This window comes from Petromyzon marinus, chromosome 63, assembly GCF_048934315.1.
Source record: "Petromyzon marinus isolate PM22_M1 ecotype Great Lakes invasive population chromosome 63, UKy_Petmar_22M1.pri1.0, whole genome shotgun sequence".
In the NCBI taxonomy this organism is placed as follows: domain Eukaryota; kingdom Metazoa; phylum Chordata; class Hyperoartia; order Petromyzontiformes; family Petromyzontidae; genus Petromyzon; species Petromyzon marinus.
The window spans coordinates 6,747,488-6,767,023 of NC_133729.1; the positions used below are offsets into that span (position 1 = coordinate 6,747,488).

General features: G+C 46.4%; 1 protein-coding gene across 1 annotated transcript; it reads right to left on the reverse strand.

The window, feature by feature from the left end:
- Positions 1-6,050: 6,050 nt before the first annotated feature.
- On the reverse strand, positions 6,051-12,200 carry LOC116956072 (uncharacterized). Its single transcript, XM_032977512.2, has 3 exons — positions 11,814-12,200; positions 9,362-10,323; positions 6,051-7,569 (listed from the first exon to the last, which is right to left on the reverse strand). Exons 1-3 carry the CDS (start codon positions 11,817-11,819, stop codon positions 7,083-7,085), a joined length of 1,455 nt encoding a protein of 484 aa, XP_032833403.2. The 5' UTR covers positions 11,820-12,200; the 3' UTR covers positions 6,051-7,082.
- Positions 12,201-19,536: the final 7,336 nt, after the last annotated feature.

The following is a 19,536-nucleotide window of genomic DNA, read 5'->3' on the forward strand; positions in this document are numbered from 1 at the left end:
GGCCCCCGACAATTCTATGGAGGGTTTAAAGCAGCATCTACAGGAGGAGTTAATGCCAAAAAATACGTAATTCTCTGGCTGCCCCAAACTTGTCTCGCCACCTATGCATATTGTTCTTCTGGATGGATAAGTTATTGAGGAGGTTAACAACTTTATATATATTCTTGGATTTTTCGGTAAAGTCACGTAGAAGGGAAACAATAAAATAATACAAATATGAAACAATAAAATTCTCACGACGTTTCGACTGCAACACAAGCAATCATCATCAGGTGTGAAAACCACAGCAAGAAAATTTGAAAATGTGGCGATTATTTTTAACGTTAGCAACCACGGAGAGCGATTAGAAAGTTTGTTCAGATGGACGAGTCCACCTTTGTTCGAAAAAGAGGAGGGGGGAGACGAAAATAATGGATGCGGTCTGAAAGCCACCGTAAGTGGGAACAATCAATTAAGACCCGAAATGGTTTATCAAATCGTTCCAATGATTGCTAAGCCAGAATCCATCTTTTCGGTTGAAATTGTCTTTGTGTTTGTATATGTGGATAGCCTCATGAACAAATCTCTCATGGTAGCCAGATGGCTTGCAAAGAACCTCTGTCTTGGAGAAGTCAATGTAATGTGAGCCTACTGAATAATAACAGTGATCTGCCATGGCTGAGGTGTTGGTCCTACCGTGTTTTAGGTCTGCTTTCTGTTCACGAATGCGGTCCGAGACATGGCGTTTGGGTTCTCAAATGTAACTACTACCACAGAGGCAACTTAGTTTGTAGACGCCAGCGTACTGTATGTCCGGAATCACATATTTTACAGACGGAACCAGATCACGGATTTTATGTAATGTGTTGAATCAGACCTGGATCTTGTGTTTATTCGAGATTTTGGAGATCTTTTTTGTGATCCCCGCAATGTAGGGTAAAGTAATGGTTTTGAAAGGCTCCTCAAGAGGGTCCTTCTTCATGGTTGGAGTGATAGCTTTGCGGATTGTGTTATCGGAGTAACCATTAGCCTTAAGAGCTTGGTGCACATGCTTGAGTTCACTGGCTATGTGTTCCTGGTCGGATATGCATTGGGCTCTTTGGTGCAGAGTCTTGATGAGGGAATTCTTCTGGGATTGTTTTTTCTCTGTGTTTTGTCTCCACCTGAAGACGGACGCTTGTGTTGCGCCCGAAACGTCGTGATTTAATTTAATTGTTTTCATTTTTAATTTATTTTATTTTTACGAACGTGACTTTACCGAAAAAAAAACACAGATGAATACCGTTTTTTGCAAGATATAGGATTTTATTGGAAGGCATTACAGCTCATTACACCCACAAGTGTCATCTCTTCAACCATATGCTTTTAATTGTCAAGTATAGCTTTACAAAAATCACTCAAATCTTTTCTGGAACGTCCCGTTATTCCATTTACATTTAGAATGCAAACTTTTATATTTGATCCCGAGCATGTCTTAGCAGCCTTCTCTAGAAAGTTGAAATTTTCTGGCAGTTCATTTTAATTTGATGATATACGACATAGACCATCATCGAATCTGTTCTCTCAACAATTTTCTCCACGAATATGCAAGCCGCTGATTCTAACAAACCCACCTTTGTTAAAAAAATAAAGATATATACCTAAGGCATTTGCTTAACATTGGCACAATAATGTCACCTTGCGTCTTAATTTGCCAATTTATAATTAGTGTGGCAGTTTCAGTTTTACCATGTTTGATTCCGTTACATAGGCCTCTTAGAGCTTGGATGAATGCATCCATTTTTTGTCATATTTACTTGTGCTCCACAAAGCTTTAGCACATTGGCAATGGATCAAAACTTACAGCACCTGATTAGATGTAGGATCAGATAGTGTCGCTCGCTATTGATCAGATGATCACTTCAAATAATGCTATTTGTGTGCAGACACCTCTGAATAGCTAGACTGTCCATTAAGGTCAAGCCGATTGCATTTTATGTTCACCATCTCAGCGTAGACTTCCAGGATTCTCTGTACAAAGATATTGAGGGACGTCCCAGTACAAAAAATGAATTAAATACAGCCCTGATATTCGACTACATGGCAAAATTATATTTTCTGGACAGATGTTCGCTTCCAATCACTACCTTAAAGTGGTGTTCATTTGATCAATGTCGTATTATGCAATACCTCGCTGGACTGATTCTGGGCCTAAAACCACTAGAGATGCAACCACAAGGAGCACTGCCATGAATGTTGAGAGCTTGATAGTGGTGTGTATATTATTTTCCCAAATTTATATTAAGAATGATAATGCCTTAGTTTTTAACGTCATCGTATTTTGGACATAAGCGTGAAAAGCAAACGGCGAACTGATTTGCATTGGAATGAGGAGAGTCGAACAACAGGCTGATGGCTTGGGCTGATAACGAGTGACACAGGCTATGAAACTCCTCCTTTGAGACAACAAAAGCCAAAGTGGCCATCCCTGCTGATTCAGCTGTCCCCCACACACAAAAGAGATTAGGCATTTGGACAGTTAAAGTTTGTAAAGTTTTAAATTGACAACCACCAGTATAGGATATTCAAACTTCATGGTATTAAACGTTAATTTGATGATTGGATGTACTGTTATATGACGATGCAGCGCAGGAAAAAAGGGTTTTAATTTGACTTATTTTGCATATTCTTATCAACAATTACTGTCACGCCATAAGTTCTGGGTTGCGCATGTAAAACTTAATGTTAATGGAGCGTTGGACCTAAGAATCATTCAGGACAGCAAGAGGCATGTTTAGAGAGTATGGTTCTCAAGTCTACGCGACAAACGTAATGTATTTAAAGGGTAATGACCAAAGCCTTGCCCGACCGCCTTTGTCTCCCCAGTAGCTATCATTTCACACCGCGACAGATATTCATACTTAGACTGAGTCGAACTAAAGGGGGGGGAATCATAGCCAAAGCAGACTAACACCACTGTATCGAGGGAGTGGACTCGAATAGGAGAATGTATAAACCAGTATACAAACACCCCAGAGGGAGGAAAGTCATTCTAAACACATCAAAGATCAAAGATCCTCCATATAGCCTTTAACAGACTGTAGGGGCAAGTGCTGTTAGCGAGCACCTATGAAGGCCGGAACGGTACACGAGGGGTGGCCAGCACCACGCCCGACCGCCTTTGTCTCCATTGTGGCAATGTTTACACACCGCACCAGGTACTCATTTGAGGCTGAGTCGACCTAGGGAAGGCCCGGGACCGGTTCAGATAATCGTCACTGGTGTTGGCAGTGGGCGAGAATCGAACCCGGGTCGCCAGGTTCATAGCGCAGCGCGCTCACCGCTACACTACCGCTCCCCACAACATGGCCACAGACACACACACAGACACACACATAGCAGTATGGTTGAGGAATAGGTGACAACGGCCTTTGCCGTTACAGCACCATCATTATGGAACAACCTCGTTTCCTCCCTGAACATCATGCATATGACGTCGAAGATTGTTGCTAGATACAACTGCGTTTGCAAATCTGATTTGTAACTTTAATCCTTACCAATGTATCGATAGCTCCATTTGAATGTGCAATTTTATTGAGTGGCCCGTGTGTTGTCTTGGTGTGGTCTGTCTTGCCCCAAGCTTAGCAATTAATGTACTTATACAATCTTCATTTGAAGCTTTCGTGACTGCAGGAATCCATACTCGTTGGTTCTTTCGGTAAAGTCACGTAGGTACAAAAAAAATTAACTACGTGACTTTACCGAAAGATCCAAAGAGTATATACTTAAACAATTTGCATGTACAGTACTGTATATACTTTATCTATTGTATGTATTGCTAGTGATGTGCTTGCCTTTCCGAAAACGATTTGTATTGTTTGTTGTTGTAACTTTCTGACCTGCCCCTACTTTACATCCGTAAAATAAAGAGCTTCATAGCTCATCGGATTTCTCCAGGGTAGAAATTCTGATACATCGCGCAATGAGCTCGGGCAGCTATGAGTAGTGACGTCTCTGACCGCGGCTCAGAAAATCAGCGAAGGGGCAGCAGCTGCTGTTGCTGGAGCCACGGTGCTTTTTTCAGGAATATTTTGATGGGTTTTTTTTCATGGATTTTCTGTTTGCACAGTCACACAGTCACTTTAAGATGTTTTCTTGTTCATGTTTTTGTTTGTTGCGGTTGCACCCGATTCAAGAGCCGAATGGCTCACAGGGCTATACCAAAATAAATAAACTAAAAACTGTTCGACGAGGGCGCTGCTGCTGTGTCCGTGTCTCTGTACTGCGGCTGTAGCTGCTGCTGTGTCAGTGTCTCTGTACTGCGGCTGTAGCTGCTGCTGTGTCCGTGTCTCTGTACTGCGGCTGTAGCTGCTGCTGTATCAGTGTCTCTGTACTGCGGCTGTAGCTGCTGCTGTATCAGTGTCTCTGTACTCTGGCTGTAGCTGCTGCTGTGTCCGTGTCTCTGTCCTGCGGCTGTAGCTGCTGCTGTGTCCGTGTCTCTGTCCTGCGGCTGTAGCTGCTGCTGTGTCCGTGTCTCTGTACTGCGGCTGTAGCTGCTGCTGTGTCAGTGTCTCTGTACTGCGGCTGTAGCTGCTGCTGTATCAGTGTCTCTGTACTCTGGCTGTAGCTGCTGCTGTGTCAGTGTCTCTGTACTGCGGATGTAGCTGCTGCTGTATCAGTGTCTCTGTACAGCGGCTGTAGCTGCTGCTATGTCCGTGTCTCTGTACTGCGGCTGTAGCTGCTGCTGTGTCCGTGTCTCTGTACTGCGGCTGTAGCTGCTGCTGTGTCCGTGTCTCTGTACTGCGGCTGTAGCTGCTGCTGTGTCCGTGTCTTTGTACTGCGGCTGTAGCTGCTGCTGTGTCAATGTCTCTGTACTGCGGCTGTAGCTGCTGCTGTGTCAATGTCTCTGTACTGCGGCTGTAGCTGCTGCTGCGTCAGTGTCTCTGTACTGCGGATGTAGCTGCTGCTGTATCAGTGTCTCTGTACAGCGGCTGTAGCTGCTGCTATGTCCGTGTCTCTGTACTGCGGCTGTAGCTGCTGCTGTGTCAGTGTCTCTGTACTGCGGCTGTAGCTGCTGCTGTGTCCGTGTCTCTGTACTGCGGCTGTAGCTGCTGCTGTGTCCGTGTCTCTGTACTGCGGCTGTAGCTGCTGCTGTGTCCGTGTCTCTGTACTGCGGCTGTAGCTGCTGCTGTGTCCGTGTCTCTGTACTGCGGCTGTAGCTGCTGCTGTGCCCGTGTCTCTGTACTGCGGCTGTAGCTGCTGCTGTGTCCGTGTCTCTGTACTGCGGCTGTAGCTGCTGCTGCTGTGTCCGTGTCTCTGTACTGCGGCTGTCTCCTGATGACGATTCCTTGCGTTGCGATCGAAACGTCGTAGTTTTTAAAATTATTTTTTGGTATTTTCTTTGAACCTATCTACGTGACTTTACCGAAAGACCCAAGAATATGAATTCCTGCAGTAACGAAAGCTTTAAGTCAAGATTTATATTACTTACATTTTACAAAACTATTTGGAATGCAAAAATATATCGTTTTAAAGCATGAAATGGGGGGGGGGGGGAAATCGCAAGACATCTGGACCACCCTCTGCACCCACCTTTCTTACCTTTGTTGCAGGCACAACCTTGTATGTCACTGCTTTAAGGTGATGATTATCAATAGCAGCACGTTTACAATTGCATTGTGGGTAACTCGCTTACGCTGCGCTAAACTCGCACTTTAAATGTGTTCGGGTTTTGTTTGTATTAGATACATTTTTCAGGACTTTAAATATTTAGTCAACTATGTGGTTTTTTTAAACCGTCTCAAAAGAACGCAGATTTATTATTATTGCCATAGCCCACTTACACAATCGCCATTTTTCTTTTTCCGACTGACACAATGGTTCCTTTGGTTGCAGCTTCCTTAACCATGGTATTTGCTCAACAATGTCCCAAGCGGGCAGGTAACAACGCCAGCTTCTCCCCGAATCCGCGAGGAGATTTTCTTTTCGGGGCAATTTGCAGAGACGCAATCTACGCGATGCTTTCGGGCATTTTTTGAGCAACTTTTGAGATAAAAAAAACATTGTCCTTATAACGCGTGGCTTTGCGAATGTGGAGGCACTAGACATTTTATTGCTCGTAATACCGTAATGTTAACATCAATAAAAAAACGTTTCCGTAAAGTACAGTACACACCACTAAAATAAGGACCACGTGCACTTGTGAGGTGACCTTGGGTAAGACCAGTGGTTCTTAGCCTGGTGATGCGAGACATGGCCAGATTTATTTTCAAAAGGTAAATCATCGAAAAGATAAATTAAGCACAGGCACATAAGTAAAACAACTACTTTGTTTAATCAAACTCTACGTATTTATTAACATTGTACATTTTTTTACGATTGAGCACCAAAGGGGTGCAAGGCTTCAGTAAAGGTTAAGAACCACTGGGTAAGAACACATGATGGCCTTCTGATCCAGACCATTCGACATACGGTTGAGGGGGCCTTCTTTGTAGTGGGACTAATTAATGGTGACCTTATCTGTTTGTGTTAGAGGGGGGGGGGGGGGTTCGGATTAAAAATACGTAGGGGTCATTATTTACGATGATTTTCAAAAATGTTTCTTTCACGCTTTTATTCTGCGACCCACCCCTATGCCTCCCGCGTCCCATAATGCCGAAATGTGTTAGTTGCGTGGCCTGGCTCTCTATTGAACGGCCCCGAGAGATGCTCTTCCGTGCGTTTGGTTGATGTAAGAGCGGTGCACAAGTTATAAATACCACCAAATATATTGGTCGCGAAAGCCTACGTGTTAAAATGCCACCAAAGTTGGTCCCAATCCCAGTTAAAACTTCACTCGAGTTGCTGGTCCTAAAGAACACACAAAATAAATGTTGGCGCGTCCCACAAGTAGAGTGTCAGTCCGAGCGGCGCAACGTGTTGGAAAAGGTTACGGCATCAGGAACAACGGATGTGTCGATTGAAGTGAGATTAGACAAATGGTCAGTCCCACGCTGGAATGTTAAGTCTACACCTGGAGGCTTCACAAACTGGATTGTTTAGTTGCCTATACATACAAACGAAAAAAAGGAATGCCGTCGTATTCGTGCAAGTCAGATCCACGTGTAACCTGATGCGCCTTGATGTCAAGGGAGATGCAAGAGGCCAGCGGCACTCAGGGCTGCCTCTACGTTGGTCACGAGGCTAGCGTTATAGCGCCAGAGTCTAGCATCGTAGCTCAGCTGCTCCTTGCTCATCTCCGGCTGCATCGCGTCACGGAAGTGGAACATTCTCGCAGTATTCGTTGGCACGATCTGCTGCCCACGCAGCGAGCGCAGCACGCTGTGCACGGACACGCGCACCACGCGCCTCGCCTCCACCATCATCTTGGTGCTGTCGGGCGTGGGCGGCTCGTGCAACACGTGCGTCAGGATGTCGTGGCCCGGGACGCCGCGCCAGCGGGCGGAATAAGTCGCGTGCAAGGTGGCGTCGCGCGCGGAGTGAGGGAACACGTAGTTTCTGAAGTGGAAGACGCTCACACGGTAGCGAGACTCCAGCGCCTTCATGAGCCCTGCCCAGTCCTCGTGCTGCAGTGGGACGATTACCTCGTCGATGTCGGTCGTCGCCAAGTACCTGCCGGGGTGCCCAGGCAACAATCAAAAGTCAATTAAAACATTTTGACAAAAGCCATGATGTGGTGTGAGAAGGAGAGGAGGGGGTGCAATCTACAGCCCAGTCCATGTTGATAATTTATAGCCACTTTATTATCAACAGATTTTATGGGTTAGGCCACGTCATGAACTGACAAAGTTCGTCCCGTTAAGACCCTCCACCACCAGTCGGTCAAATTGTCACGTACAGGAGCTTAATTAGCCAATTTTAAGTATAATGAAGGGTTTTTTTTCGGTTATATCGCGTATTTATGCGAACTCGCAAAAAATAAAATCCGTATTATGGATGATATTGGTCGCGAACGCCTACGTGTTAAACCAATTTTACGTGATTATAGTTTCGGCTCACGAGAAATTGAAGAGCAATTGTACACAAATTAAATTAACAAATGGATGCAACGTTTCATTTGAAGCTACGTCAAGCATCAACAGTAGCAACCTCATGTTAGTCAGAATTAGATCTTGACTTGGCCTACCTCCCCCCAAACTAAATATTATAAAGTATAATATCGGCTGTGAAAACCGACATTTTAAGTTACAGCCCATTGGCTATTTACTGGAGGATGAAGGCATCTTTGCTGCTTGGCAATTATGGGGTCAACAAGTGTATGATTAACACGGCCGACTGCTGATAAGCCCTAGGGGCCGTCCATAAATGACGTCACGCACCTGGGGGGGGGGGGGGTCAGACATTTGTGACGATGTGTGACGAGGGGGGGTGGGTTAGAAATGTGACGTCACATCAAAATTCGCAACTTTAAATATACATAGAATTGTTATAACAACACTCCTACTACATCAGAGTGCAGCGCCACATTAAATACGCACTACAATGACAATAGTTTAAAGCGATTTGAAGCATGTTTTATTTTCAAAATGGAAATATGGTTTGGGGGGGGGGGGGGGGCAGAGCTTTGTGACGTCATATTTTAGGGGGAGTCTGACTTTTTGTGACGCCGTGTGACGAGGGGGTGGAGGTCAAAAATCGTCCAAAATCGCGTGACGTCATTTATGGACGGCCCCCTAGAAGGGACCCTCGATTGTCGCGGGGGTTACGTTCTTGCAAAGTGCCGCAAAAGCCAAAATCACGAAATGTAATACTTGTGTCGCCCATACGTCGGTATATTTACGAAATGTAAAAACCCAATATTGAAACAGCGATTTAAATAGGTACCGAACTGTATTGCAAGTAACTAAAACGTTAAATACAGATGTAAAAGCCCCATTCAAGAGACATTCTTAGACAATAAATACTAGTATAAATACAGAATACTGTTCTTACCGATGACCCAAATCGGGTGTGTATGTTTGGCCACGAGTGGAGAGCTTGGTCAGCTTAGTCTCCACTGGTCCAACATCAGTGGAGACTAAGCTCTAAAAAAAGCCGTCGCGGGTGTGGACAAATCAAATTCAAGGGCAGTGCATATCATTATCAGTTGTCTCTTTTGTTTGCATTTTGACTGCTTGTGTTGTGGTTATTGCAAACATGATGCCTTGAATCAAGGTGTCAGTTTTTGTGCCAGTCAAAAGGGTAAAACCTATTACTTTATCTTGTTACTGGCAAAGGAGGTCTTCATAATGTAAAAGCCCTTGTCTACTTTTACAATTGCTCTCTTGTGATGGGACTTTGTAGGATGAACGTTGAGATTTATAAGGGGCACGGGGGTGACCAATAAAGTCTGAATTGGTCTGTAAAAAGGTAGGGCACTGATAAGGGGTTGACAGGGATGCAATACAATTCTCAAAGCTGTTACCTGGTGTCGCCCATACGTCGGTATAGGCAGTCATTGAGTGCAGCCGTTTGGCCGTGGTAATGCACGTCGCCCGGATCCACGTCCGGCATCCAGCCACTGGAGGGTTGCAGGTGGACCCCGATGGGCCACGGCACCACCTCGACGATACCGGCTGCCTCGTAGTGCGCCAGCAAGCGGGCAAGCATGGGCCCACAGCCTCTGCTGTAGACGGTGACAATGCTGGCGCCCAGGAGTCGGTAGAGCTCCACGGCCTGAGCAAACTGCAGGACGTTGTCGTAGCCACCGAACAGCGTCGAGATGCAGACGCCGAACTCGTGAATGAAATTCCTCTCCTGGCCCAACGGTCCCCGTGCACCGGGATAGAATGGGGTGAAGGAGGGCCGGGGCGTTGCTGGCTCGGAGGAGGAGGAGGAATTTGGCCCTGGCGCACGGATGGACATGGGCACGGGGCCCTCGGCAGGCACCAGGGTGACCCCTTGGGGAGTTGAACAAACGTTGGCATCGGGTGGGGTGCACAGGACGTCAGCCGTGGCCCAGGGGAAGTTGAAGTGGAGCCTGTGCACCTCCACGCGCGCTGGCGAATGCACGAACGGCTCACCGCTTGCGCCGCCGCAGCAGAAGAGGCAGCGGAGCGCGGGCAGACCCTCCCGCTTGACGATGGTGAGAAGCCGCGCCTGGGCAGGGCCCTCGCGCTCATCCCAGGAAGCGGACACGAGTAGCGCCGGAGCTCCGGTCACAGGCGTAAGAAGCACAGCCCAGGGTCCGCAGGGAGAGCTTAGCGGCAGGTCAACGTTGGTCCGGTTAAGGGGCTGCGCCAGAGTCCCATGACCCTGTCTGCTGGAGCCTGGGGGGGCCATGCCAAGCAGGGTCCAGGGGATGTCGGTGATGGCAGCGGCGAACAGCAGCGAGCCCACGAGCAGAAGTGCCGCGAAGTGCCGGAACTTCATCACGATAGACTGCTCCTACATTAGAGCATCCATGGATCATTATTATTATTACACTTTTCGATTTAAAGCTTTCGTGACTGCAAGGATTCATCTTCTTTGGTTCTTTCGGTAAAGTCACGTAGAATGAGAATAAAATAATAAAATAACACAATAAAATTCTCACGACGTTTCCATTGAAGCTCTGTCGTCCCGACAGGTCTGTACCTTTCACCTGAAGACGGCCGCTTGCGTTGTGGCCGAAACGTCGTGAGAATTGTATTGTGTTATTTTATTATTTTATTTTCATTCTACGTGACTTTACCAAAAGAACCAAAGAAGATTATTACACTTGTTTACCCAGGAAGCATCACTAGATCTCGAACCTTTGTTTGAATGAGGGTCCTGCCAAGTTTTTGTAAGTAAAGGATAACATTGGTACGTGTAATCCCAATGTACTAATTTGGAGGTATTTTTTTTTACATTAGGATGCATTGCACACCGCGTGTAGAGGACATACAATTAACACACATTAATTCCTGTAAGGCCAACATGACTAGTTTTAATGATCACAATAAGGCACACACACTTGTGCACGCAGTTACAGCTCTAGGCTATAAGCAACGTAATGTCTTCATTCAATTTCCTTCACAATTTTCATCCAGCAATACAATTCACTTCGTTAGTTCACAGCTTCTTTCTGAACATGAGACCGTCCATCTTAGACTCACACTTATACCTCCTCTGCACAGCATCGCACCCTGACCACACGAAATGGGCAATATCATATTCACATGTTGTCCGTATTTATTCCTCGTGCAGTAATGATGGGGGATTCAAATAACAAAGCCAACGAAACGAACAGGATATTCAGTGCTCACAAATACCATGAACAGATAGTGGGCAGTGCCTGCCAATGTGCCTCCTCGGTCAACCGTGAATAAATGATGCGACCAGTTAACCGAAAGGATACAGGACAGGGTGCAGAATGTCATGACAACAATAACAACCGCCATTCGCCACTAAGTGGCGGTGATGTCACCACGGTGCTTGTGCCAAGCTAGGTGCACTTTGAGGCCACGTCAAGTGTCGAAGGCTCGCTGGCAGGTCACGGGACAGAACCAGCGCTTCAGCAGAAACACAAACATCAGGGACCTGCTCGTGTACGGCTCAATGCCAAACGCCAGCAATAACAAACTACAATTAGTTTTTTGTTTGTTTGTTGGTGAGGTCGTCTAAAAATGTGTCGTAAGCCCTCATCCACCCGAAACATGAATTGAATGTGGCAAAATGTATTGCTGCTTCAGCATAACCCGTATGCTGCTTGGGGAGGAAGTGCACATGGTTATGAAGTTTCGCCGGAGATTGCACCCATAGCCCTCGGGTTGTGCGGAGTTTGTATGCGTTCTTTATTTCCTCCCCTTGTTTTGAATTTGTGCTCGATCGCACCTTGCCAGCCTGTGTGCGTCTATCACTAGGCGAGGGCTATGCACAGGTGAGGTGAGCGAGCGAGCCTGTGGGACTCATACCTGCATGCAACCTCGGAGAGTTCACAGTCCAGATCCGTTCCTCCGATGAGCACAGTTAGCCACGTACGGTGCGAAAGAATCCGAATCTTGATTTATCCGGGAGAAATCAAGATACGCTCCGACGCTCTTTTTGACAGACGCCCAGTAGGGGCGGGTAAGAAAGTTCCAACAATTTCTTTTTTTTTAAACGATAGGAGGTGCAAAGTATAGGAAAGGGAAGCAAATCAAAAAAATAAATGTATACGAAACTTGACTACTTTTATGTTGCCAGGTAAAAATCCACTGAGCTAAAGAGATATTTTTCAGAAACGAGCAGGCGACGAACGATGCGTAAATGTGTCTCAGCCAAATGCACGCTCCTCGCTCCCCGACGCGAGACTGAGTATCCAGGACCCTCCCCACCTCGCAAGGCGCCTGGGCCGTTCCCTCTACCCATCCCCCCTAAACACCGCAATTCTCCCCCACCTGCACTTAAGGAAACCCTGTCCAAGCACAACACCTCACATCCCCCACACCCCCTCTCGCCCCCACCCCCTCCCGCCCCCTCCCCCACCCACCCCCTCCCCCTCTCACTTTCCCAACCCCCTCCCACCCTCCCCCTCTCACCCACCCACCCCCGCCCACCCGCCCCAACCCCCTCCGACCCACCAACACCCCCTCCCACCTATCCCCCCACCTGTGTATCTTAAGCTCAGCGGCTTGTTTCATTAACCGGAAACCGGTTCACTCAGGTGCCACCGTATGCCACCTTGGTCTGTCCCGAGACCTCCTGTCAGCAGCGAGCATTCGACACTTCACGTGGCCTCAAAGTGCACCTGGGCTGGCACAGGCGCCGTGGTGACGTCACCGTCGCATTGGTGTTGCTCGAAGGGAGGGGTCCTTGCAGTAGATTCGACAGACAGTCGATAGGGCCATCCGCAGCTAAAGTGTCAGTTTTTGTTACAGTGAGGGAACAAAAAGTATTTTATCCCCTGCTGATTTTGTACATTTGCCCACTGACAAAGAAATGATCATTCTATAATTTTAATGGTAGGTTTATTTGAATAGTGAGAGACAGAATAACAATAAAAAATCAAGAAAAACGCATGTCAAAATTTTATGAATTGATTTTCATTTTAATGAGGGAAATAAGTATTTGACCCCCTCTCAATCAGAAAGATTTCTGGCTCCCAGGTGTCTTTTAAACAGGTAACGAGCTGAGACTAGGAGCACACTCTTAAAGGGAGTGCTCCTAATCTCAGCTTGTTACCTGTATAAAAGACACCTGTCCACAGAAGCAATCAATCAATCAGATTCCAAACTCTCCACCATTGCCAAGACCAAAGACCTCTCCAAGGATGTCAGGGACAAGATGGTATACCTACACAATGTAAATGTAAGATCGGAAAAAGCTCGGAAAGAGCCACAGCCACAACAGAGCAAGCAAGTGACGGTGGCTGTGTTAGTGAATGTAACTCAGAGAGTGGCGGGGCTAGTGATGTTAAAGTGAGAAATTTGCATGCAAATGTATTGTGTAAATGTGATTAGCATGTCAATGTAAGCTCGCAGCACGCCGTCACATCGAGGACTGCATGTGAATGTAAGATCGGAGAAATTTGCATGCAAATGTACTGTGTAAATGTGATTAGCATGTCAATGAAAGCTCGCAGCACGCCGTCACATCGAGGACTGCATGTGAATGTAAGATCGGAGAAATTTGCATGCAAATGTACTGTGTAAATGTGATTAGCATGTCAATGAAAGCTCGCAGCGCGCCGTCACATCGAGGACTGCATGTAAAAGAAAGATCGGTAAAAGCTCGGAAAGAACCACAGCCACATCGGAGCAAGCAAGCGACGGTGGCTGTGTTAGTGAATGTAACTCAGAGAGTCGCAAATAACTGCTGACATAGGCAGGTAGGAAGGGAACATCACCGCCAGTTATGACCTAAACTGGTTAATAATGTCCTTCCAATGATTGCTCAGTTAGTACCCATCTTCTCTGTTGAAATTGTGTCTGTGTTTATATATCTGGATGGCTTCATGAACGAATCTTTGATGGTGCCCGAAGGTTTGCAGAGTACGTTGGTCTCGGAAAAAAACAATGTCATGTGAGCCCTCCGCGTTCAAGCAGTGATCAGCCACGGCAGAGGTATTAGTTCTGCCGTGTTTCAAATCTGCCTTGTGTTCGCGAACACGGTCCGAGACATGTCGTATCATTTCCCCAATGTAACTGCTACCGCAGCCACAACTTAGTTTGTAGACAGCAGGGTATTGCATGTCAGGAATCACATCTTTCACAGATGGGATCAGGTCACGGATTTTGTGTACTGTGTTGAATCGAACCTGAATCTTGTGTTTGTTCAAGATTTTGGAAACCTTTTTGGTAATCCCTTCTATGTATGGAAAGGTGATGGTTTTGATTGGGTCCTCAGGTGGTTCTCTACCCATGGTTGGGGATACAGCTTTGCGGATTGTGCAGTCCGAATATCCATTCATCTTGAGGGCTTGGCGTATGTGCTCCAGTTCACTGGGTAGGTGGTGCTGGTCGGAGATGCAATCAGGGAATTCTTCAGGGCTGGATGGTGGTGGGAATCAGGTTTTAGATAGGAATCCGTGTGGGTGGCTTTCCTGTAGACAGAGTGTCCTAACAAACCATCAGGTCTCTTCTCGATCAAAACATCCAGGAATGGTAGCTTGCCATCATTTTCCACTTGTCCTTCCTGTCTATTGTGTGTATTAAAATAGCCGTACCAACAGTAATCCCTATTGAAGTATGTTGCCCTTCATAGGCACGCATTTAAATAATATATTATTTGATGATTCGCATCTACGCAGCACTAAGGCGGTAGCTATCTGAACAGTTAAAGTTTTTGTTTTCTTTCAATTTCGATAGATTATTTAATTAGTCTTGGCCAGTAGTAACTAATTTTGCACAGAACTTCAACATGATAAAAATCAATTGAGTGTCATTGTTGGCACGCATGTTCTGCTACTGCTGACAGTTGTATTTGGGATAATTTCATATTTCTCTGACGTTTTTTTAGTATCGTGCTGATCATTTGTCCTGTTTGCCCAACATAACATTTAGCACACGTGCAGTTAAATTAAACATTTAGCACACGTGATGGGACTTTGTCCATATATTTCAAGGATCTGTGAGCTCTGGATAAACCCAGGAAGGATCGTAGGCAGGTTAGCCTCAATGTTTCGAACCGGCGCAGATGTTACTTTAGAGGGACCCACATTTCGCAAGCATAGAAGACCTGGAGCTTGGTATGGAGCGACAGGCCAGGTAGCTTCCACACAGCGTTAAGCGAACCGATGAAAATATAATGCCGCTCAGCTGATTTGGAGTGAGACCTCGGCTGCCCAACCGGAGCTGGTCATAAGCATACTCCCCAAGTATGGAAACATCTCCACTCTCTCCACAACTGCCCCGTCACACATGGAGAGTTGAGCAAGGAGAGCATTTTATCACATCAAATACCCAGGCAGGTGTCTTTTTTTGTGTGGGGTTGATGGAAAGGCCCACTAACTTAGTAGCATGCTCCAGGTTCAGCAGGAGTGTCGCCAACTTCTCAGAGTGAACAGCAATCGTCAGATTATCCGCATGCATAAAATGGTTGACCAATAGAGAGCCGTCCTTTGACCAGACTCTGGCATCGATCAGCCTTCAATTATATCTAAACCAAATGGAGATTCCACTCGTGCATCTACAGAAAGCTTCTCGAACTATGTGGTCAAAGAAGACGTTAAATAATGTAGGTGCCGGAGGACATCGCTGTCGCACCCCAAGGTGAACAAACAATGGCTCTGACACCTGACCACGCAACTTTTCCCGGGCCTGCCCGCCATCATGAAGGTCCTTAATGATTCTGAGCAGACAGTCTGGAACTCCAAAAGCATGAAAAATAACCCAGAGCCCTGGCCTATTAATGGTATCATAGGCCTTGACCAGGTCAATAAAGCGCAAATGTATATTTATTATTTATGAGTTGAACAATGTTTCCTTTTTTTGTTGAACTGGAACACATTTTATAGCACTGACCGTATGGGCATTTAAATGCCATATATTATTGTGTTCCGACTTTATGAACCGTTCGACTTACGAACGGGTCTTGGGAATGGAGCCTGTTCGAAAGTCGGGGACTGTCCATACTGACCACGCCAGGGATGTTGGGTGTCCACTCGCTGCTTCTCCCTCCGTCCATCCCCTCTTGCTCGCTGTCTCCTCTCTCCCTCCCCGTACACTTCCTTTTATTCTCAGCACCCCACCCCCCAGCTCCAGTCCTGCCCCTCCCCCACGTGGAGGGGCTTGCGTGCTCCGATGAACCTCAGAGCTATGTCGTTTGGAGATTCAAACTCCTGACAGCAATGGCGGAGCCAGGATTTTCAGGTGGGGGGGGGGGGCAACCCCTCCAGCAATGAAAAATGATAGAGGAGTTAGTAAGTAAGGAGTTGTTAGTAAGTAAGAGGTTGTTAGTAAGTAAGGACTTGTCCCTTGCTTTTTATCCGACGCGTGTGCGGCGATGGCACAGCCATCGATCGAGGGTCGAATTCGAACCGCGTTGTGTGATCGGAATCGCGCTCGCTGAAGGTGTTGATGCCTTCAGGGAAGTTGTGTACTGTATACGTGACTGAGCACAATTATGTGAGTCACTTATAAGCACTTTGCCGTTACTTATTGCCATTTATGGACTCAGACTATTGTCCTATCATCTCACAGAGTCATTGGCACGTAGTAATATGCTCCACAGCGGCAGTGGGGGTCGCAAAATGCCGATTTATTATTAAATAAACCCCAACGATCCGATAGAAATTAGGGATTTCGATTGGATCATTTAGGGGGGCACGTGCCCCCCCCCCCCCACTGGCTCAGCCAGTGCCTGATAGGATCATCCATGGCGAACTGGTCTGAGGGGAGGTCTCTGACTAAGTATTGTTCACACAGAAGAAGGCAATGGAAAAAAACAATTCTATTATATTTGCCAAGGGGCGATCCATAAATAATGTCACGCGATTTTGGACGATTTTTGACCCCCCCCCCCCCCCCCGTCGTCACACGGCGTCACAAAAAGTCAGACCCCCCCCCCTCAAATATGACGTCACAAAGCTCTGCCCCCCCCCCAAGAAAAAAACATGCTTTAAATCGCTTTAAGCTATTGTCATTGTAGTGCGTATTTAATGTGGCGCTGCACTCTGATGTTATAGGAGAAAACATTTATTAAAAAGTCGATTTAATTAAGTAGAACGTGTTGTCTATATTTAAAGCTGCACATTTTGATGTGACGTCACATTTCTCAAACCCCCCTCTTGACACACATCGTCACAAATGTCTGACCCCCCCCCACCCAGGTGCGTGACGTCATGAGCAGAAATGCAAGTGTAGCTGCTTTGGTGCAGGACAGTGGGCTCTCCAGGCAAAAAAACATCCACGTAACTACTGGGGAAGAACGTAGAGCTCCCTGTAATGAAGCTACCACAGGAAAGCCGAAGTGAATTGCAAGTTCTGAAGTCTATAGCACCGAAAGTCGAGCTCTTCATTGTCTTAACACACGTAACATTTGTACGTGGAACGTCAGGATTATGAACACTGGCAAATTTGACATTGTAAAGAAGGAAATGAAGAGGGCCGGCATAGAGATACTAGGCGTCAGTGAACTCCGACGGACAGGAATAGGGCACTTTAATTCGGACAACTCTAAGATTCATACTCTATGGTTTTATTCGGTAAAGTCACGTAGATAAAATAAAACAAAATAAAAGAAAAACAGGTCCCTGCAGGGTGGGCTGGTAGGACAAGTCTCTGCGCTGTTTATTGCTGATTTTACACCCAACAGCACGAGATTTCACTTCGTTAAAGTATTGAAAGGGGACGGACGGACGGACACATTATCTATTGCAGGCTGGTACACTCAGTTTACAACTTCGTTCCTACCAGTATAAATCACGACGTTTCGGAGGCAACACAAGCTTCCGTCTTCAGGTGGAAAAGTCAACGCAGAATATCTGTGTCTGGAGCACAGTTCAGAGACAACAGGGATTATATACAGATTAAGGGAGGGGGGAGGGTTCAGTAAGGGGGCGTGGGTGGGTGGGAGGGCGGGGGGGTTTTGAAAGCGGGTGCAAAACGGCTGATGCTGCGTGGAGGGGTCAGGGAGATTTTGAAAGTGGGTGCAAACAGCTGAAGCTGCGTGGGGGGTCGGGGCGATTTTGAAAGCGGGTGCAAACGGCTGTTCAATTATAAGGTAGCTGAAGTTTGATATACAACTAGTGAGAAAAGGAAATGGCTGTACAAAAAATTGAGAGGCAGCTAACGTTTGACTTGATTTATAACATCTTTCCAGTGATTGCTCAATTTGAAACCATCCTCTCGGTTGAAGTTGTGTCTGCGTTTGTAAATCTGGATGGCCTTGTGGACAAATCTCTGATAATAACCGGTAGGTTTGCAGAGCACCTTGGTATCGGAGAAAACAATATCATGATCACCCACAGCGTTGTAACAATGATCAGCCACGGCAGAAGAATTCGTTCTGCCGTGTTTCAAATCTGATTTGTGCTCGCGAATTCGGTCAGAGATATGTCGCTTCGTCTCCCCGATATAGCAGTCTCCGCAGGTACAACTCAATTTGTAAAGACCAGGGTACTGTAAGTCAGGAAAAACATCCTTTACTGACGGTATCAGATTACGGATTTTGTGCACTGTGTTGAACCGGACCTGGATCTTGTGTTTGTTTAAAATTTTAGAAATCTTTTTAGTAACGCCTGCTATGTATGGTACCGTGATGATTTTGATCGGAGTGTCAAGTGGTTTCTCTGTATGGTGGGAAAAAAACAGCTTGGCGGATGGTACGATCAGAGTAACTGTTCATCTTGAGGGCTAAATGTACGTGTTTCAATTCACTGGTCAGGTGGTGTTTGTCAGAAATGCAATGAGCCCTATGGATTAACGTTTTGATGAGAGAATTCTTCTGAGTCGGGTGGTGGTGGGAATCAGGTTTCAAGAAGGAGTCTGTGTGGGTGGGCTTCCTTATGAACAGAATGTCCCAAAGAGCCATCAGGCCTTCTCTCAAACAGGACATCCAAGAATGGTAGCGTGCCATCTTTCTCCACTTCCATGGTGAATTTGATGGAAGGGTGTCTGGAATTGATGTGGTCTAGGAAAAGGTTCAAAGCTGGGAGGCCATGTGGCCAAATTACGAACGTGTCATCCACATATCTCTTCCACAGGGAAGGGCTGAGGGTGGATGTCTGGATGGCGTCTGATTCAAATTTCTCCATAAAAACATTGGCTATCACTGGTGATAAGGGAGAACCCATGGGGGTACCCTCATTTTGTTTGTAGAAGGTGCCATTCAAAGTAAAGTAGGTGTAGGTGGGGCAGTGCTTAACCGTTCGTTATTTGGCCACATGGCCTCCCAGCTTTGAACCTTTTCCTAGACCACGTCAATTCCAGACACTCTTCCATCATATTCACCATGGAAGTGGAGAAAGATGGCAAGCTGCCATTCTTGGATGTTTTGTTTGAGAGGAGACCTGATGGCTCATTGGGACATTCTGTCTACAGGAAACCCACCCACACAGATTCCTACTTGAAACCTGATTCCCACCACCACCCGACTCAGAAGAATTCTCTCATCAAAACGTTAATCCATAGGGCTCATTGCATTTCTGACAAAGACCACCTGACCAGTGATTTAAAACATGTACATTTAGCCCTCAAGATGAACGGTTACTCTGAC

What these genes read in the sequence shown, in the direction of transcription:
- LOC116956072 (XM_032977512.2), bottom strand. An exon ending in CGACGTATGGGCGACACCAG is followed by an intron (nt 7,570 to 9,361) that starts GTAACAGCTTTG and finishes GCACCCCGGCAG; the next exon opens with GTACTTGGCGACGACCGACA.